The sequence below is a fragment of the Melospiza melodia genome, chromosome 2 (assembly GCF_035770615.1).
Source record: "Melospiza melodia melodia isolate bMelMel2 chromosome 2, bMelMel2.pri, whole genome shotgun sequence".
Lineage (NCBI taxonomy): Eukaryota > Metazoa > Chordata > Aves > Passeriformes > Passerellidae > Melospiza > Melospiza melodia.
Window position 1 is genome coordinate 79,683,303 of NC_086195.1, and position 21,200 is coordinate 79,704,502.

The 21,200-nt window shown below is 40.3% G+C and overlaps 1 protein-coding gene across 1 annotated transcript in view; it reads left to right on the forward strand.

Moving 5' to 3' along the window:
* The first annotated feature begins 3,899 nt into the window (after positions 1-3,899).
* Positions 3,900-21,200, forward strand: part of RNF17 (ring finger protein 17) — a 38,964-nt gene continuing 21,663 nt past the window's right edge. The window contains exons 1-15 of the mRNA XM_063150475.1: positions 3,900-3,976; positions 4,583-4,674; positions 5,357-5,415; positions 6,373-6,428; positions 7,691-7,790; positions 8,874-8,954; positions 10,366-10,463; positions 11,266-11,437; positions 12,741-12,817; positions 15,107-15,181; positions 16,346-16,437; positions 17,961-18,122; positions 18,701-18,893; positions 19,340-19,505; positions 20,835-21,025. Coding sequence (XP_063006545.1) covers positions 3,900-3,976; positions 4,583-4,674; positions 5,357-5,415; positions 6,373-6,428; positions 7,691-7,790; positions 8,874-8,954; positions 10,366-10,463; positions 11,266-11,437; positions 12,741-12,817; positions 15,107-15,181; positions 16,346-16,437; positions 17,961-18,122; positions 18,701-18,893; positions 19,340-19,505; positions 20,835-21,025 — 1,691 coding nt within the window. The remainder of the gene's footprint in view (positions 3,977-4,582; positions 4,675-5,356; positions 5,416-6,372; positions 6,429-7,690; positions 7,791-8,873; positions 8,955-10,365; positions 10,464-11,265; positions 11,438-12,740; positions 12,818-15,106; positions 15,182-16,345; positions 16,438-17,960; positions 18,123-18,700; positions 18,894-19,339; positions 19,506-20,834; positions 21,026-21,200) is intronic.

Genomic DNA, 21,200 nt, shown 5'->3' on the forward strand with positions numbered 1-21,200 from the left:
AAAGCTGTGTTCTTGTCATGGTTTGACGCTGGCGCAATGCCACGACACTTCTCTTGTCTCTGTCACTTGTTTCCTGGCAGAAGAGGCTGACCCCACCAGGCTGCACGCTCCTGTCAGGCAGCTGCAGAGAGTGCTGAGGGCCCCCTGAGCCTCCTTTTCTCCAGGCTGAACACCCCCAGCTCCCTCAGCTGCCCCTCACAGCACTTGTGCTCCAGACCCTTCCCCAGCTCCGCTGCCCTTCCCTGGACACGCTCCAGCCCCTCAATGTCTCTCTGGCACTGAGGGGCCCAGAACTGAGCACAGGATTGGAGCTGTGGCCTCAGCAGTGCTGGGTACAGGGGGACGGTCCCTGCCCTGCTCCTGCTGGCCACACCTGGCTGAGCCAGGCCAGGATGCCATCGGCCTTCTGGGCCACCTGGGCACACTCCGGATCATGTTCAGCTGCTGTTTGTCAGCACCCCCAGGTCCTTTTCCACCGGGCAGTTTCCCAGACACTGCCCCCAGCCTGAAGCGCTACATGGGGCCGTCGTGACCTATGTTTTCAAGCTGCATTTGAGTATGACTTTAGAATACAGCTGCAGAGTTCGCCCCCCGGCCGTCAGTCCGTCCAGCAGCACCCTCCGATGGCAGCCGAGCGAGGGGCGGGCGGGCGCGGGCAGCGTTAGCCCATGCTGCCACCTCGTGGGGACCCGCCGCCACACACCGGCCCTCCGCGCCAGCAGCACCGCCGAAAGCCAGGGGACATCGGTAGTGCCCTCCGTGCACAGGCACAGGCTGTGCCTTCCTTCCAGGATAATTACTGCTTTTTTAGGAATGATTAACCGAACCGCCCGTTTTCTCTTCAGATTTTCAGAGTGGTGTGAGCGCAAAACTGAAGAGACGATGTGGATGTGTATGTTCACTTATTCTTTCAGATATATGCTGACAGAGCTACCCCACAATATATGCATGATACATGACCTACATGCACGTCTTTATAATTCTCTGTAAAGACATGGAGAGCAGAATGTGAAGCTGTACTTTTTTTTAATTTTTACACAATTAATAATAAGAAAACTATTACTTCAGAATGTGTTGCTATTGTTCACTTAACTAAAATATAAGCAAGAATAAGCTCTCTTCCCACCAAAGAGCTAATTAGGCTAATTAGGCTTCTTACAGCTAGTTACACAGTTTTTCAGATAATCGTATTCTGCTGGTTTAAAATTGCATTCAGACCTCTAATCAAGCCAACCTTCCTATCATTTCACTTTCTCTGCTACATCCACAGCAGGTCTGCCATCACCAATCCTACATTTTACTCCTCAGCTGTTACTCATTATGATCTTAAGAAACTGTTTGTGAGTTAGATTTTAAATGGGAATTAACACATAATAAGAAAGATGAAAACAAAATTTTGGGTGCGCAAGCCTGCCCTCACCTTGGAAGCAGAGGAAGCAATTTCCAAATCTAAATACATGTTGAGAAAACACCTTAGATTTTAGCTTCATTGCAAAAAGTGAAGGGAGAACCAGAAAGACTGGTATTCACAGAGCAGGAGAAGGGGGTTTAGTTCTTATGGGTAACATAGAGAGAGATGATTAATTTCTTCCCATCTGAGTGAAATTATTTAAAAGGGAAATGAGTTTGAGGATAACTTCTCAAAAGTTCTACCCTACACACACAGATCAGGCTCATTCAAGTGTAGATTTAAAAAAACCCATGCAAACTTGTTTGATTTGGGTGTTTTACCAAAAAATGGATGAGGCCCTACTCCATAGAATTGTGTAATGTTTGAACTTCATTGCTCCTTTCTTCATGCTTTCTTCCTCATTACTCCTGAAATTCTTCTCCTGTCCTTTCAGCACACAGGACCGTAGTCTCTCCTCTTCTGGCTCTTTTCCATACAAATACTGTTTGCCTTGGCCACACCAACTGCAGTACAGCCTGTTATTAAGAAAACCTTGAGTAAGGTTTGTGTTTCAGCATTCCCTGTGCCCACTATCAGTGGTATGTCCTTCTTGGTAAGTTTTGGTAGCCTTGATAAGCTTTTGGTAACCTTCCCCTGAGCATGTCAAGCCCAAAACCTTAACATGGCAATTCCAACAAGACACTTATCATGTTAACACCTGGACATCAGCAGAGGAAAATCAATGTATCTTGAATGTTAAAACTTAATTGTATTGCACTAGAGGTGATTAAACAGACAGCTGGACAGTATCATGCTACATTTGTGACAACCAAAACATGAGTGGCAAAATACTGCAAAAATATCTCTTGCTTCTTCTGCAAGTGAAGAGAATACATGTAGAATAAAGTAACCCCAAAGCATGGACCTCAGTGCTTCTATCCAGTGCTCTGGTTTTGGCTGGGGTAGTGACAGTGGCTGATATGGGGCTGTGGTTTGGATTTGTGCCAAGCAGAGCACTGATACTACAGAGATGGTTTTGTTGTTGCTGAGCAGGGCTTACACAGAGCCAGGGCCTTTTCTGCTTTTATATTGTCAGGTTTTGAACTGGTGAGGAAGCTGCAGGTGCATCAGAGGCTGGGAGGGGACACAGCCAGGACAGGTGACCCCGACTGACCAAAGGGACATTCCAGGCCATCTGACGTCATGCTCTGTGTAGAAAGAGGGAAAACAAAGGAATGTCGGACGTTTGCAGTGATGGCTTTTGTCTTCCCAAGTTACCAAGTTACCATTGTACGTGGTGCGTCCCTGCTCTCCCGAGAATGGCCGAACACCTGCCTGCCCATGGGAAGCTGTGAATTAATCCCTTGGGGTTTTTTGCTTTGCTTATACGCGTGGCTTTTTCTTTCTCTATTAAACTGCCTTAACCTCAACCCACAGGTTTTCTACCTTCCACTCTCCCGATTCTGTCCCCGATCTCGCTGCTGGGGTAGCGAGCGAGCAGCAAGCGGGGTCCCATCCCGGCCCGCAGGCACCACGCACCGCCCGGAGCAGGGTCTCCGCCATGGGGCACGATGGCGGAGTGACCCAGCCGCGCGCGGCCGCCCCGCCCCGCCCCTCGCGCCCGCCCGCGATTGGCTGCGGCCGCCTCGAGAGGCGCCCCGGGCCGGCCGCCATTTTGGCGCGCGAGGGGCTCGGCGCGGTGGCGCGGGGAGTGGGCGCGGTGCGCGAGCGGCGGCCGCGCGTCCCTGAGCCCGCCCGCAGCGCCGCGGGCACAGAGAGAGAGAGAGAGAGAGCGCTCCTGTGGGGCAGGGACCCAAAACCACCGCCACAGAAACCACGGAAGGTGCGGGCGGCAGCACTCCCCAGGGGCGGGAGTCGGGGTCCGTACGGGGGTGGACTGCAGGCAGGGAGCGAGTATGGGGAGAATTGCACTAAGGTGAAACCATCCTTTGAGGGTACGCGCTCAGGAGGGAGGTGGGAGGGCAGCAGTGGTGGGAGCTGTGAGCTTCTTATGGTATCCAGCATTAGTGGGAGCTGTGAGCTTCCTGCGGTGCCCAGCAGTGCTGTGTGTGAGCTGTGAGCTTCCTGCGGTGCCCAGCAATGGTGGGAGCTGTGAGCTTCCTGCGGTGCCCAGCAGTGGTGGGAGCTGTGAGCTTCCTGCGGTGCCCAGCAGTGCTGTGTGTGAGCTTCCTGCGGTGCCCAGCAGTGGTTGGAGCTTGGGAGTTCCTGCGGTGCCCAGCAGTGGTAGGTGGGTCGGGGTGGAGCAGCTGAGCAGTGCAGGACAGGCTGCTGGTCTGTTCCATTTAGATTTGCTCTTCAAGGACGAAATAGGTGTGCAAGAATCCAGTACAACATAGGTGTGTATGATACCATTTCTCTGTCTATCACTTCTATTTTGCTCTTAGCAAAATTATATGAACCTATAGTGTTGGCTCGAGTGATGAACTAGGCTGTGTTGAAAGTAATTTGTCTCCGTTTTCTTTTTTTTTTTTTTTTAATATTAGGCACCATGAGTGGAATGGGAGAGTTCTCCTTGTTGGGTGATAGTAATGGAGAGCTTCACAGAAGTCGAATGAAAGATGTGAGGTATGTGGATTTCGAGATGGTGGCTTTAATATTATCAAGCTCTGGCAGCACAGTTACTGGGAAATAGAATTGAAAAAATGTAGAAAGTTTGTGTTTTGCTGTGTTGTGAGACTGTTTTTCTGTGTTATGTATGTGAGTAAAATACTCAGTTTGTGTGAAGTTTCCCTATTTGGAGTAGGTTCATGGAAAGAGACAGTTTTAATGCAATTTGGTATGGTGTCAGATACTGTGTCATACTGGTCTGGATGTATTTTTTACAAATTAGCTCTGTTGATTTATTCAGTAGTTTTTAAATAACTATAATGAATCTGAATTAAACTGATTGCATAACAATTTATTTGTGCTGGTTCTAGTTACCTGAAATACTGCATGCCTAGCAGCTGTAGTATCACCTTTTTGTATGATCAATTCAGTGTCCCAGAGCTAAAGTACTTCCCTAGTTAAGAGAGGGTAACAAATTTTTTGTGGTGTGTTTTGTTAACTGTAGCTTCTTCATAAAGTCATTTGGTAAAAGTGGATGAGCTTTGCTCTGAAAAAGCTGGAAGTCAGAATTAATTTCTTACTAATATTCTTGATGATCCTAAATCTTTACTTTTACCTCTAAAGGCAGTGTCCTAAGCTACTAGAAGAGCATTTTACAGAGCCATATCAGAGAAATGGTGATTTGTGTCATATGCCAAAAACCATTAGTGCAGAAGGTAAGGAAGGCTTTGGGATCTTTTTATTTCTAGCAGTTTTATTGTGTGCACAGCTCACTGTTAATTTTTATTTTATATGACCTGTTAAGGACAGTAGATGAGCTGCTGGATTTGATTAACACATTGTTTATTTGCTGTTTATCAGTAGTTAGCAAGAACAATCAATTCCTTTTGATTCCTCTCCAGCTCCTTTTCTTGATTAAGTGATTGTCAAGTTTGTTCTAAAAGAAACCTCATTTTTCTGGGTTTTTCTGCATGAGTAACTTTTTTCCAAGAGTTGAAAAATTGTATGGGATGCATAGTATTTATGGGTATTCATGAAGCAGTGTTTTTTCTGGTACTTAACTATGGTCTTTGAAGGTGTGGGGTTTTTTGCCTTTTTTCCTTTCCTATGGTTATCCTGTACTGAATGTAGTAACAAAATATATAGCTAAAGATAACAGATAATGCCCTAATCAGTACACACAAGTCAGTCTTTGTAATTCTCAGCTAAGTTTTATATCCATCCATCTGGATTTCTATTTCTAGCTCTTAAATTCTCTTATTAAAAAAAGTCAAGGTTCTAATTCCTGTTGACTTGCTGAATGCTCTTTAGAAGACTACACTGGTGATGGTGTATTTTTGTTGTCTTATGGATTAGGATGCCCCGCAGAAGTGGGTTTTTCTGTGCTTGCTTTTACAGTGTTGCACAGTGATGGGAAGGATGAAGACACTGATCTGTTTTGTTTCTCTTCTGCAAAAGTAAGTTGATCTAAAGCTTTCAGTTCAGCAGTCACTGTGGTGGTGTGAAGTAGCAATTTTATAGGAGCTTGTGAGTTTTCATTGTGAGTGATTAAAGCAGGCTCAGACCCCCTCTGGGTTCAGGGTCTGTGCTTTCTGACCACCTACACCCCCAGCAGGTGCTTGCTAGCATTTCTCATTACACAGTGTTGCTGTGCAGTGCATGTCAGCTGTTCAGAGCCTGGGTTTAGGAAGGTTTGTTTTTTACAATTCTCATTAGTGCCCCTTGTTGCCAGATCTGCTCCACCCTCTTGTGTGCACACAGTGTGCAAGAAAGCAACTCATTAATATGTACATTTTCTCTACATAAAGATTTAAAAGATACTAAAAAAACCACTTTGCCTGGTATTCTGTGAGTTTTGAGGTTTTCTGCTTCTGCATCTTAAAAAAAAAATGCCTTGTGCGTGATTCTTGTGTGTTATGACATGTTATTGCCATTGTTTCATTAAAATTTATATTTTGGACAAACATGAAATGCCTTTTTTTCATCTTATGAAATTCAGGTTTAGCATTTATTGCAAAATACAAACGAGTCAGATCTTTGGCATTTAAACCCTGAGATTAGGCCTTATTGAAAAGGTACATTGTAGAATCTGGTTCAGGAATCCAGTATGTTAGGAGTTTTGCATAATAATGGGGAAAATACTGATTGCAAACAGGAAGTCGGGATTCCTTTTACTTGGAACACTTTTTATTTATCACAAAGGTGCACTCATGGCTACAGATGTTCCACTTTGGAGCTCTTTCCTTAGACCTCCCCTTGTACAATTCAGCAGTACTTACTTTGAAGCTTGGTCTAATTGAAATGGTGGGCAGGTGTGGATATGAAGGTGAACACAAGTTGATAGAATACCTTTCCCTGGGATTTGGCTGTAAGCCTATGGTTTAACTTGTTTTCCTTTTCCCCCCTGAATTTAGAACAAAATGGACTTTAAATTTGGGCTGTGTGGCAGCAGCTTGGAAAGACAAGCAAGGTAAACCTTTATTAAATCTTTCCGTGTCTTTAAATGCCAGCCTGGGGGAAGATTTGACCAAGTAAGTGATTCCAGACATTTTCCTTGGGCTGATTTTTTAGTGTGTTCTTTAAACTTCACTAATGTTGTTGTTGGTATAAGTATCTGGTACTGTGGGAAGACATTGAGTACAAGTATCATTTCATTGAGAGGCAGTGAAAAACAAATTGGTTTGGCTTGAAAATGTGTGAAACAGAGTTGTAAGCACTGTGGTAGATGGCTGATAAGGGTTCAGAGGGAGAGAGATCTGCTGAACTGCCAGGCTGTGGTGGGAAGGACTCTGCCTGCTTCCCCCAACACCTGCTGATCCCATTGCCCCTTCTGTTTCAATAACCAGTCACAGCTATATGAAGATCATGCCAGCAATATTCTGTGGTCTTGTCAAATCTAAAGTACATTCGCTTGTTTATTTGCCCAGTCAGTGTGAACCTGAAGGAAGTCTTGAAGTGGCTGTCTTCCATCTGCAGTGTTATTGCTGTGGAGATTGATGTTCATGCAAATAAAGAGTCCCAGAAAATTCTTCCAGGTCTCTTGCATAAGGAACCTGTTCTGAAAGGAAGATGCAGGAAATTTGTCTTCTGAGTTTGGTGCATGTAACACGCACTGCTCACCTTGCCCAAAGTGAAAGATTTTCTGTGTGGCTGTCCGTCTCTGCAGCAGGGTTCTCCTGATGCTCTCACCATTGGTCAGATGCAGCAAACTGAGCCCAGGAAGAGCAACACAAGGCTTCCTCCTGGAATAGGGCTGGTTTATGCAGACTGCTTTTGTGGGAGTCTTGTTAGCTGATGGCAGCAGAGCAGCTGCGGTCATCATGCAATAAAACTTAAGAGCCTTCCTAACAGGTTGCCAGTAAATGGTTTTGGTGTCATTGGTCATGTATTATAAAGATTTTAACAGTAACAAATGAAAAATGAATACTGGAATATTCATAGTCATGCGTTTACTCTCACTGAGGATAAGAATCACTGCCAGCTGCTAAGGTTTTGTTCAGCCTTGCCAAAATAGTCAAATGAAAAATAGCTACATTTAAGGGGATTATAGTAAAAATTAGATTTTTTTTTTAATGGAGTATCTGCTGTATGTGTGAATTCATTCGTTACATAAATAGGTCTATATATGTATTTAAAGATAGATTTTGAAATACTCTTGTGAAGTATTTGTAGGAAGTTTGTTACTTTATTTAAAATGCATAGGTCCTTTCTTTACAATTTTTTTGTTTGCAGGCCCTTCAGTCACAGTATCAAAGAGAAAAATGTTCAGTACCCATTTTCTTCCAATGGTGGGCTGAGTGATGGATCAGCTCTAGCTCCATCATCTGACATGGTGTGTTAACATGGAATTTCCTTATATTCTCACTTGGTTTGGTATATGCATAGTTAATAGTGCACTTTGTAAAACAAAAAACTCTGCACCCTTAACAGTTTCTTGCTACTGTTCTGTCTTACCATAGGGATATGCAGCTACAGTGTTCATAAGATAACTTGACAAAATGAGCGCAGCTCAGACTCCCCAATGAGATCACAGCTGAAGACACTTAGGTCTGTCCAGCTGCTGTGAAATTATGTGTTTTGAATTTAGCTTTTCTTAAAAGATACTCCAGGCTTCACAGTGTTTGAATTGGGGACTTCTTTATTAGTTTTTAAATTTGGGGCATCTGCAAGGCTCGTGTTCACATCCTTAAAACAGTAATTCAGGGCAACAAGGTTGGTGGACAAATGCGCCTTTTTACGTTCTGTTAAATTTCCTAACCTCATCTTTCTGAATAGGTTTGTGAGGTTTTAGACCAGAAAACACAAGTTGTGGATATTTGAAAGTGACCGTAAAGAAACTGTATATCCAGTGCCAGTCGTGTTTACTTCTGTGGAGATTGTCCTGTACACTGACCTTGCAAATGTCTGATGTGATTTCTTAGGTAGTTTTGTTACAGTGCCTGTTAAAGTTTGAAAGTGGTTTCCTTGTATCGGCAAACTACTGGAAGCTAGCTATGTTTTTTGAGGGGTTTTCTCCAAGTGATATTCCTAAATATTTTAGTTTTGTTCTAGGCTGCAGTATTCCCATTCTTCTATCTCCCATGTTTTCTTTTCTCTGTATTAGTAACTTTGTTTTGCTTTTTTTTTTTTCATTTACTGTTTTAATTTGGTTTTTGTATGTGAGTATGCAATTAAATTGTTTTAAGAAACAAATTTAGCTCTGTTTCAAAAATACTACAGTGGAAATGTTCTCAGTGAAATTCAGGTGAGCCAAGTATTTTGTGTCTGATGGCCATTATGGAGCTGCTCAGAGTCTTCACATAGCTCATCAGTCATCCACATCAAATGCCTCTGTCAAAATGGCAAATGATTGTAGACCCTCTTGTCTTTTAGTTGTGCAAGCAACTTTTATGTTCATTGGCAAACTTTTCCTCAGGAGAACAACACTGGGCCAGATATTGATGAAGCTTTGGGCATAGCTGTTAGTAATCTTGGCCACTTCCATGATGCAAGCAAGGTGGGTGAAATTTAGTTAAATAAATAATTAAATAATCAGTCCTCTCCTAGACTGGAGGTTTTTGTTGTGGGTGGTCACACATTAATGCATTATTGAAATTTGCTTTTCCTGCCTTTGTTTTCTTAACTCTTTTGTCTTTAACTGTTCCATGTTGTTTCTGTGAGTACACAGCCTTAAAGTCCAGGCTACAGTCTGAGAAGTAGTCTGCAGAGGAGTACACAAGTTTGTGCATAGTTTAAAGTTAATTGCTCAATACATACATTTAGCAGAACCATATGCAAGCCAGTCTTTAAGTACTAAGTTTGTGTTTCCTTGGATCAGGGAAAAGTTCAGCTTTTGTTTTTACTCTAGCAGCTAGTCTGACTTTTAAATTCTAGTGTGCCTCTTTCTGCACTTAAAGGTGGAAAAGATGTTTTGAGAGCAGGAGAAGTAAAAAATGCAACAGAATGTGCAGAAAAATGTAAATCAAGCAATTTATATGCACAGTATAAAACATAGGAAGAATCCTAGAACACCAGCTATGTTGTTAATAGGTTTTATTAATTAGCTTTTAAATTTTATCAATGATAATATAATTTATTTAAACTTTAGCTCTTCTTAAATGTTTGAATGTGCTGCAGAAAAGCTTGCAGTTCTCTCTTTGTCATCTATTTGCATTTTACTTGTAAGATACACAGTATAGAAGTATTTAATGTTTCAAAAACTTAGTTCTGGTAAATGTAGTGGGAAGTGTCAGTGAGGCCTGTTTTCTGTTACCTTTCTAATGGCCAGTCTTTCTGTTAAGCAAAGCTATGTTGAATTCCTAATTCATTTACTAATAACATATTGTAAAAGCTTCCCATTTCAGCAGCTATAATATAATAACCCATGGGTATTATAATATAATACCAAGACTGTGGTCTTGCAACAGCTTTTCAGCAAAGACTGAGAAATTGCCAAAGCAGTATTGCACTATTGAGGTTGTTTTTCCCATGGTCTCTTCATTCAGTGTAACTGTAGTAACAAAACTGATGTTTGGCCAGAGGAAGAATTTTTTTTTCATTTTCCCTTTGTGCTCACAAAGAGTTTTTAAAAACAGTAGAAATCTCAGCATGCTGTTATCTGTATATGGTGCAGGTTTGAAGGTTAGGTAAGGACAGTGAGACATTGGGCCCAAGATCTGTGTGTTTCTTCCTAAACATAAAAGCTTCAGTGGGGGATTCAAACAGTGCCAGCTGACTCCAAGTTAGAGAAAACAAGAGAGTTGTAATGAGCTATAAGTGGTTTAATGTAACTCTGTCTGCTGGGGTATCCATCAGTGTCTTACTGTTCATTGCTTCTGTTCTGAATTTTAAAAGTAGTAGTCATAGTATTGTGAGAGTAATAAAATAATAATGAAATAATGCATGTTTATTCGTACTGAACAAAATAGGTGCTGGAATACTTGGAGTTGAAAGTAAAGCATAAAAAAGACAAAGTTACAGAAGCTGCAGATAGAACACTTGATGAACTTATTACTCTTCTGTCAAGGTAGTAATCTAGTTTTGTAGTATGGCACGGGTGAGTTACTTTTACTGCAAACCTCGTCCTAATTCAGGTGAAAGAGTAACATTTTGTTTAGAATTTTCTCGTAGCAGTATTTTGTAGTACCTGTCTTTTATTTTTACCTTTTCATTGTGGCATCTTGGAGCTGGTTTGCATGGTTGGAAAACACTAGCTTATGCTGCCTCTGCTCGTAAAAGGATAAGAAAAATTACCCATAATGTTAATTTTCTGAAAAAGCTCAATTTTGAGATTTTCTAATACTCTTATTAGTGGATGATAAATTTTAACAGCGGGGATAGCAGGGATTTTTTTATTTACTTCCTGCACATTTTCAAGCTGATAAAAGTGCAGGGACACTTAATTTCTGGATCTTCACAAATATTTATGTGTTCAGACTGGGGGGAGAGAGGTGTTAAAGCTCGGGTTTCCAGAAGAGCCTCTGAGGGGCATGGTCTTTAATTCTACCTTAGTAGAATAGATTGTAAGATTCAACTGTTTATTTTTCAGTTGGATGTGTTTGGAAATACCAGGAGGTTGAAATGGAAGAGTGCTCCAAATATTTAATTAATAAATATCTTTGTGTGACCTCCTTAACTTTTGTGGTTCCTCCAATTACAGAGTGCGTTTCCCATGCCTGTACTTCTCACTGTTTGGGGGAGATGAGCCTTGTGTGTGAGATGTATCCACTTTGTATTGTGTGGCTGGCAGCTGTGTGTAGCAGTTCAGATTTGAGTCTGTGCAGCTGAGTGCGTATTAAATTCTGTGAAAAGTAATGTTTTTAACACAGGAAAAGGAAATCATTCGCAGAATTAAAGGAGAACATCAACAACTACATTTCTAGTATTGCAAAAACGAAGGAAATCATTGAAGAGAAGAAGAAGCACTTGATTGGTGCCATTAGGACGGCAAAGGAATTAAAATTTTCACATGCTCTGAGAAACTGTTGTGATCTCGCTCAGGTAGTAACCTTCTTGCACTGTGAAATAATCTATTTTTAAGGAATATATTAAAATTTGGTTTAGACGTTTGTGGTCCCAGTTTGCTGATTTCAGTACTGACATTTTGGGGCTGTTATATTCTTACCCTGCTTCTTCACAGACACAGAATTTTTATTTGGTCTTAGTCACAAGTTACAGTCAGGTGACTGATAGAGGAAGCAAAGAAAGGTGGTTCTTACCTTGAAGAGTTTGGCATCTGAAACAGGAAATGGAGGGGGGAGGATAGGAAAACTGGCACAGTGCTGATCAACGAAAAGGTGGTGTTTGGATCAGTTTAGTTTAAGCCTTTTTTGTTCCAGAGCTCTTCATCCTTCTCACTGAACTACTCCAGAATTCATGGCCACACTCACTTGATCCTCTTGGTTCCAGGCCTTTACTTTTGTTCTTTCTCCCCATCACATCTGCTGTTCATAGAAATCCATGCTACCTGCCATGCTGTATCAGAGCAGATATTCTCTGGAGTCTCCTGTCTGGCAGCAGAGAGGGAGCATCCAAGAAACTGGGGAAGTTGAAGGTTGAGGATTTTAGTATCAATAGGATACATCAGGCTCATTACACTGAACAAACATTACCTTATTCTGTCATAAGATTGTGGAACATCTTCTTTAATGTCATTGTAGAGCTTGTGGCAGTGTGCGTGGGTGTGTAGGTATGTGCATTGTATGTACATAGGCATAGGTTGTGGCAGTGAGTTCCACCTTTTACTATTTAAAATGAGGTTTATGTAAAAAAGCTTCCTCTGTTATTTCAAAATGTGCCACTCAATTATTTCATTTGGAGCCTTTGTAGTCCTTGTGTTGAGAAAAGGAATGAATGATTGGTCGTGTCATTCTTTGAAGAAATGTGCTTTTCAGAATCATCTACTCTTCATCTGTCACTTTCCAGCTGAAGAAACTGGGTCTTCTGACTCAGAAAAGACATCTAGTTGTTCCTTTTTTCTGACATTTAGTTCTATCGCACGACTGATTTTTTGGGAACTGGCAGCCAGCACTCTCCTCTCATAGGCCTGCCTTTTTACTCAGAGATCACTTTCTCATTAGATATTGAAATAAAAGGAGTATCTGACTTTTGCTTCTGTTTGCATGCTTAGATTACAAAATCCCAACCATTAAGTGTTAATAAGGCAAGAGACATATTTGAGAATTGGCTGTTGGCTAAACTCTTGGGGTTTTGACCATAAAATTTAAGGTGTCATGCTATAGATAATAAGTGCTTGTATAGCTTCCTATTTACTGGAAGCTAAGATTGTACTTCTTCATTTCAGATTATTTATGACTTGAAGTTGCCAGTGGAGACTGAGCTCTCAAGAGTGAAGAATTTAAAGGACAAAATACTTTCAAGGTAAATGACTGGAGTGGGAGATGTACAGGGAGGTAAAAAGAGGCATGGGTTATCTTAATTCCAAAAACTGTTCATGGGATAGTTAAACAACAGAAGTTGAGCTTCTTCACTTGCAGTTGACTGAAAAACTACTTTAGGCGTAAGTATAAACTCTTCATTAAAAGTAGGCAGTAGCCTTTATGTGAGGCATGGGAGAGCAAACACGTACAATTTGCTGAAATATAGGTAAATACATATGCATTTTAAAAAACCTTGACAGACTTCTGCCACTCCTGAAATCCTCCTTTCCTTACAAATGGAAATAAATTGGGAGAATAAGGGCTTAATTACTTTTTTAGTGAGTCAGTTTCTGACCTTCATGAAACGTAAAATGCTTTTTGGACTGCTGGTGTCTAAAGAAAGTTGTGGAAAATCCCAGTTGCCATGCTGTCCTCACTGGAAGCCACTGATGATTTCTGTAAGAGAAGTGAGTAAGAAAGGTCACAGCTGAGGTACACCTGACCCTGTGCAGCTTGGTCATAAGGCTGGCCAAGAGTGCTGCAGTTCCTAGTGCATAAAGGCCACACTGGAAAATGGAGGGACAGGACAAAGATGGTGCTCCTTTGGAACATCTTGGGACAAGCTCCTGTTACATTTCAGGATGTGGAACCTCTCAGGGAATAGAGTGGGGGGTGTGATTCTGACTGGCACAGAGAAATGAGGCTGAGCAAGTTGATTATTTACATGGTAAATGCAGACAGTTTTTGTAGGATCACAGAATCATTTAGGTTGGGACAGGCTGTTAGGATCACTGAGTCCAACCATTAACCTAACACTACCAGCTCTGCCTTTGCCATGTGTTCAAGTGTAGTATCTACATGTCTTAAGTCACAGTCACAGAATGGTTTGGTTTGAATGGGACCTTCAAAGGTTGTATAGCCCAAGTGTCCTCCTGTGAGCAAAGGCATCCTCAGCTAGATCAGGTTCCTCAGAGCCTCATCCAGTCTTGACCTTAAACCTTTCCAGGGATGGGGCATTTACCACCTCTCCAGGCCACTTGTTCTGCTGCTTCACCACTCTTAGTGTAAGAAATTCCTTTTATCTACTCTGAATCAACATTCCCTTTGGTCAAGGGGTAATGGTTTTAAACTGTTGCAGGAGGCTCTAGAAAATCTGTGTGTGCCTGTGTTTCTGGAAGGTGCTGTAGGATCTCCCTGGTGCCTTGCCTTCTCCAGGCAGAACAGCCCCAGCTCTGTTAGCCCCATGTCTCCAGGGATGGTGACTCCGCCAATCCCTGGGTGGGTTGTTCCAACATGAGACAAAAATTAGGACCCCTCCTGTCTTGTTAGTTGAGTTCTTGAGTTAGAACATGGATAAAGCAATCTATAAAACCCTGTTTTAGAAAACTTAGGCCCTACCTACAAGGTCCCTGGTTTGAAGATACTGTGAGTGATGAATGGCAATTTCAGAGATGCCTGTTTAAATGCATAATGGTAAACTCTCCCAATTTAAAAGAAAGCTGAAACAACAAAATCCAATTTTTTTTTCATTGGAAAACTTTTTGAGAACTTCAGCTAAACAGAGGATAAAGGAGACCTGATGAAGGATAGCTCTGAAGGCGTTATGTACCTTGTGCCACTCCAAAATTTCACCAAAGGTGAAAAAAACCACAAGTAGGAAATGCATAGAAGTTGAGACACATGCTGTAGACATAAAATGTTGTAGAAGAAAGAGTGATACTTTCCTGAAGGGGCAGTGGGAGAGAAGCCCAGACAACTGTTCAATACTACTTACATTTTGGTTTTCATTAATTAAAACTGGATAGAAGAGTTAAGGCATTTATTTAAGTTACATTCACAGTTCCATTAGTTTAAATGTAAAAGTGCTTAAAAGATTTTTCTGGTTTTCATTGGTAAGGAAAATAGTTAATAGTTAATAGTGTAGCAATGAACAGAAGCATACATTTTGGGCTTGAGTTAAAGTTTTGTTCTTTACAAAGGAAAGAAAATTCTTTGTCTCTGTGCAGAATAATATATTGAACTAAACTGAGTTTAGATGATGAAACTGGGTGAATGCTGCAGTACTCTGTGCATGAGGGTGAAAGCATAAAACAAGAGTTTTTAAATATGAACATGAAGACAAATGAGCAGCCAAATCTGGTTTTTGTAGGAACAAATAAACTAGAGTAGGTAATTAATCTTACTTTGCCCCTCCATGAGTATTGTGCTGAAAAACACCATAGGTCTCAAACTGTCAAAGTGATTTAGGTATTCTTGTAACTCTCTATAATGTTTGTTCTCTTCTGTTGAGATTGTTCCTGAACACTTTTGAGATTACATCTTCATTAGAAAATTTGGGAGAGATTAAACAGGGAATGACAAGGAAGTAAGTATTTTTTAATGAAAGAGAATAGGTGTAGTAATTTACCTCCTCTAGTGGTTAAGTGCTTATTGGAGACCAAATAAAAAAAACTGTAGGTGCTTATGGAATTCTAAGATTTTATTGAAGCAAAACAAATCTTTATATGCTGATATTTCAATCAGCATTCCAGTCAGTTCAGTTTGTGTTTCAGTTCTGACATTTTTGTTTTGCTTGTGTTTTGCCCTAGTATATTTTGCTGAATCACCTAAGTTATCCAGAATTCATTTACACTGTTTACTTTTCAACTTTGGTTGGCACTTAATGATTTGACCATGGAACCAGTTAGGCTGGAAAAGGTCCTGGAGTCCAACTGTAAACCTAACACTGCCAAGGCAACCACCAAACTGTCTCCCTGGGTGCTGTGTTTGTCCTGCATGTAATAGAGATGTTCATCATTTCAGCACATGAAAATGCATCTAAATGAATCTCTAATGAACAGCAAGTACTGAAATTCGTAGTGTTTCCAGTTCATGGTCTAAATACAGATTGTGTCAAATGCCAAAAAATCCTTAAGATTAACAAAGAAAACCCTTTTATTTTCAAAATTACAGTTGCTTTTATTTTGTTTAGGGACTTTTTGTTTGTTTTTGTTGTTTGTTTGTTTGTTTCTGTGGTCTTTGACTAATACTTGAAAAAATGGAATGGAGTTGCTGTTAGGGCTGTTGTAGATAACAATGAATATGCTAAAAGAGATTTGTTGCATACTGTAATATTTGAAAATCCTACACATGAGAGTGAGTAGTATCTGGTAGTACAAAAGCATCTGATATGCCTTTTGTTTTCAACTTGAGCTATCTTATCACATTATGAGCATTGTTTTCAAATAGTTAGTATTTGTACTTGTGGTCTCTGATCATGTAGGTTGGGGGGTATCTCTTGCAGTAAGCTGTGCCCAAGTATATGTACTGTGTCTGTGACAATTCTTCCTAGGATTCAGAGTTATAGTACTGGTTATTTCTTGTCTTGGTATTAAAAAGTGCAATTCAGTTTATTTCCAGCAGGTCTTAGGAGGCATTTTTTTGACATAGTGATGCATTCTTAATAAAAGCTCTGCTTTGACTTGCGCTTTTCTAAAAACAGACTGAATTGTGTTAATTTGTTTCCAAATAAATTTTTTCCCAAATACAGTGAAGATAATGGGCAAGACACTCTTATCCTTGATGACCAGGAAGAAACACCTGATGTCATAATAGAAGAAATACTTGAAGATGACTTGGAAGGCAAGTGTCTTAGTACCTCATGCTTTCTGTGTTCCATTGCTGAGTGTGATCCACTTTTTGAGACTTGTATTATGCTGTGTGTTTGGCTCATGCAAGTTCTTTAATGGTGTCTGTTTCAGTTCTTTTGAGGGTTTTTTTGTTCTCCTGTTTAGCTTATTGAAAACTTTATCACAAGCTCTCCAAAGACGGTCAGAAGCACTATCTGTTAAACGATGATTTATTGTGACTTGTAAGAGTTTCTGTCATTGGCTCCTGTGGAATTCTTTTCTGTCAGTTACCTCAGCTTCTTGAATATTCTCTCAGGCCATTGTCCTATGATATTTGGCAGGAACAGCTAGGTTACTCGGCTTGTCTGGTTCTCCCTGGATTGTACTAGTAAGAGTGTAGCTGTCAAGTCCATGAAGGAATCCTTCCCCTCTGTCAGAAGACTGAATCTGGAGTACTGTGTTCAGTATTGGACCTTGTGGTACTGAAAGTCACTGTCACACAGGAGGAGGTCCAGCAGAGCCTGCCAGGCTGGTGGGCAGGAGGTGCTCAGGGTCTTAGAGGTGTTTTCCAGCCTTAATAATTCCATAGTTCTGTATGTAAGAAAAGGTAGCTGACTCATCACTCTTGAAGATGATGGCCAGGGGTGATCCAAAAGAGGCTGTGTCCCTATAGGGGAAATCATCTAAGTCATTCAGACTTCTTGTTCAGGTGCCATCTTTTACACTGGAAATGGCCAAGAGAAATCTTGCATCTCTTCTGGATGTAGCATTTCCTAAACTTGGAAGCGCGGTCCGGGATACCTGGTTGGATTGTTTCAGGTGCTAGATTCTGTGTAGTCTTTCACCCGTGATGTGTTGCAGTTCAGAGGTGGCAGTGCTCCAGGTCCAGGATGTTGCAAGTTTGTCTGGTTGGTGTGCCCTGATCAGTCATGCAGGTGACATTCAGTCTAGATGAGGTTGTCCACTCTTTGCAGGTATAAAATACTCTTGTAAGAATTGGGTTGTGGGGCTTCCAAAACTTTCTGATCCATTAACAACCTTTGTTGAGTGGCTTCAGAAAGAGAAAGCTGTCTTTTGCATCCCTAGTGGAGGGAGGTGCCTGCAGTACAGAGGATTTGGATGTTTAGTCACAAATCCTGTCTTACATAGGGTCATCTCTTGGCTAGTTCCTTGGTCTTTGTGCACTAACACTAACTATAGGAAAGTGCTTAGCATACCTGTTCTTAAAAGTAGAAGTCTTAATCTCTAATTTGCTTTCTATGTCTTTGTTAGAGGGAATAAAAACTCTGAATTACCCCCTTAAATTCAGGCTACCACTTTGTGAGACAGCGTTTTGTTTTGGAGCATAAGGGAGGTAGTTCAGAAGAAAAATTCCATCAGGAAGCAAACATGGTAATAGTTTGAAAACAAGTATGAACAGACTTGTCAGATTAAAATCTGTTAGATGTAATATTATCATGATTAATGCAACATAAACTGAATCATATGCCTGATAATATCTGGAGAGTGTTTGATAATTTGTTATGTCTTACTCAGGTTTGACAGAATTGGTGTTGGTAAGCCATGTTATAAATCCGTGCCATTTCTATGTTCGGAGATATTCACAGAAGAAAGAAGCATTTGCTTTGCAGACAAAATTAGAAGACTTCTGCTGTAGTAAGAGTTCCTATCTCTTGCCTTCAGACATTTTGGAACTAGGTAAACTGTTAATTTCTAAAGGTCTACACAGCTTAAAATACTACCTTGCAATATACCTTCCTTAGTATCATATTCTTTCTTTTTTCTCTCCTCCCTCCCACTCCTTTATGTGGTAAAGCAGTCCTATTAAAGTTACTGACTGAACAGCAACTATTCTAGAAAGGAAGATGAAAGACAATAATACATTCTTAAATCATTAAAATTATTTCCTAGCCCACATGTTGATGATGTTACCCACTTCCATAATGTGTTTAGAAAACTGATAAAAAGTATGTAATATGTCAGTGGGATTTTTGCCACTTTACTCAGAACTACAGAAGGTTTACCAGAAATTACTTTTTGATACAAGCCAAGCACCTGATAGCCTTAAAGACACTGTGTGAATGAATGTGAGAGGAACTTCTGGTGGCTACAGAGACAAGATTTACAGTCTTTGTGTCTTCATTGTAGCAGTAGCACTTTGATTACCTGTGTGGAGGATGGGGATAGGGGAGCATTATGCAGAACTGTAATAATAGTTTTGGTGTGAAATACTTTAAAATACTGAATTTAGTCCTTTTGTATTTGCTTCCATATAGGTGCTAGAACTTTCATTAAGAGTAAGGAAACTGGAATGTGGTGCCGTGGAACTATCACTGAACTAATTCCTGTAGAAAGTAAAAATCAGAGGAAGAAGCTTTGTGGTCCAATAAGATACCAAGTGTGTGATATTGCATTGCTGAAAGTATTCCTGATTGATTTTGGAAGCTCTGTAGTTCTGATTTTCTCAGGGTATGTTTGTGGAAAGAAGGAGTTTTGTCTGCAGTTGTCTTTACTGTTGTTATTCAAGATCTCTTCTGAGAAACAAGTCCTTCCTCAAATTCACATAGGTGGAAAACCAGATACCCAAATGGCTCGGGTATTCTCTTCATACACATTCCCCTCAAAACAAAAAAAGTGGCACTGTATTTAAGTGCACAAGTGAACAAGCCTGCATACATTAAAATATTTAACTGAGACATGAATTGCAAAAGCAAACTCATGAGCATGTAAGTACTAAATGCTTTAAAAAAATGCATTTCAATGAGACTTTAAAATTCTGTTTTATGGACATGACATTATGCCAATTACTGCAATAATAACTTAAAAGTCTGGGGTTTGGTTTGGGGAGTTTTAGGCATTGGATTTGGAGTATTTTGCTTTTAAGCTAGTGCTGCATTTATTCCCATTGCCATTAGATGTGATCCCACTGAAAGGCCTGATCCTGCTACTCTGCAAACTATTGAAACCCATGACATTTGTCTGTTTGTGAGGAAGCCTGACCAGCACATTGAGGCAGAGCTTGCAGCCATTCCACCTTTAGCAGTACGGTGTTCACTGAAGGATGTTGTTCCCAAAAATGAAGTAAGTACAAACTGCTTGAAGTATTTCAGGACCTTCTTCTTAAGGTTTCTGTTAAAGAATGTAAATATGGAATTTAAAATTATTTTATTCCAATATAAACAGAAGAAAACCGAAGAGTACAGGGTTTATTTTTTAAAGTTGAATTCTCTTGTAAAAAGATGTGTTGCATTGCTTTCATTGGAAAAGAAATGAAAGCTTATAGCAGTCTGCCTTAAAAAGCCTGTGAGGCTACAAATGTATATTTCAGGCTTAAATCTCACTGCTCATACTTGAGACATGTTCTTCTGTGAAGTTTAAAAAGTAATTGCAAAATTGATCCTCTTCTTTTGTGTCTGTCTGGTAACTATGCAAATAGTAACTTTCAAATGTCATCCAAACAAAGAATAAATGGCTTCTTAAAAAAAATTAAGATAATCCCTTCAGAGATTGTACTTGTTACTTAAAAATTTTTGCCACTATTGTAAAGTGTTATTTATTCTCTTTCAGTATAATCACAAATAAAGTACTGCCAACCTTTATTCTATTACCAAAAAAGGCACATATATAGCAGTATTATTTCCTTCAGTATGCACTTTTTATTAGGCTTGCTTTATTGCCACCTTCACATGGAAATGAGCTAAGTCCAATACAGCTCTGCGTTTCTGGCAGTATTAACTGTTGGTCAGTTTTGAGGAGTTTTTACCAGTCTGATGTTGACTGAAGTAATTTTAAATAGGAAAGTTCTGAAACAATTTTCTCAAGTGTAGATAAAGTGCCTTCCTTATATGTACTCTCAGTTTTCTCTGTTCCTAAGAGGTACAGATTTGCAGTATCAAATGAGAAATGCATTAACTTGATCCCAGAGAAACAAATTCAGACAGGCTTTTTCAAGGTAGATAAAATGTTACAGAGGATGCTGTGGAGAGTAGCAGTGTGTAAATTGATCAGATCAGTTTGTGTATTTGTGTAAAGACACAAGAAGACAAACTTATATTTCTGCTCTCTCAATTCATAGGGAAGTCATGAAATGAAACAGGTGAGATGATTCTGGTTAATGTATCAAAACAATCTGAGGGGATCTCCAGAAGAAACATGGTAGAAACTGCAGTCCTTTGGCCTGATTCAGTTTTATGCAGTTTAATACACATACTAATCCATCATGAAAGAATTCCATTCAGTGCTGTCCTGGCTGTAGACTAGACAAGTCTGACCATGTTCAGTATGTAATCTGTTCAGATGCATCTGTGCTTTCTTCCTTGCATTTACTTTATCTATCTTTTAATTATTTTGTTTGTATTTTTTGTTTTAACATTCTCTGACATCCTCAGTAACTTTTTCTTTCTAATCCAGGATGAAGGTTGGGGAGAGGAGGCAAAGACAAAATTTTTAGAAATGGTAAATAACAAAGTTGTTTCAATGATGATATTTAGAGAAGAGGATGGTGTTCTCATTGTGGATCTGAGAAAACCTCCATTTAATGAAGTAAGCAGTAATACACCGCTGTCTCTCAAGGATGCTTTGGTTTTCTTAGATTTGGCAAGGTATGTGTCTTCCTTTGGATCCTGCTCCTCTGTGCCATAACTGATAACAGAATAATGCTTACCAAGTGAAGTTTACTAAGCTGGTTGCTTTTGCAGTGTTCCATATGTTAATGTGTTAACTATATATTAACTAACCTTCAGCAGTGTCTGCTGATTTCCTTTTTCACCTTCACCA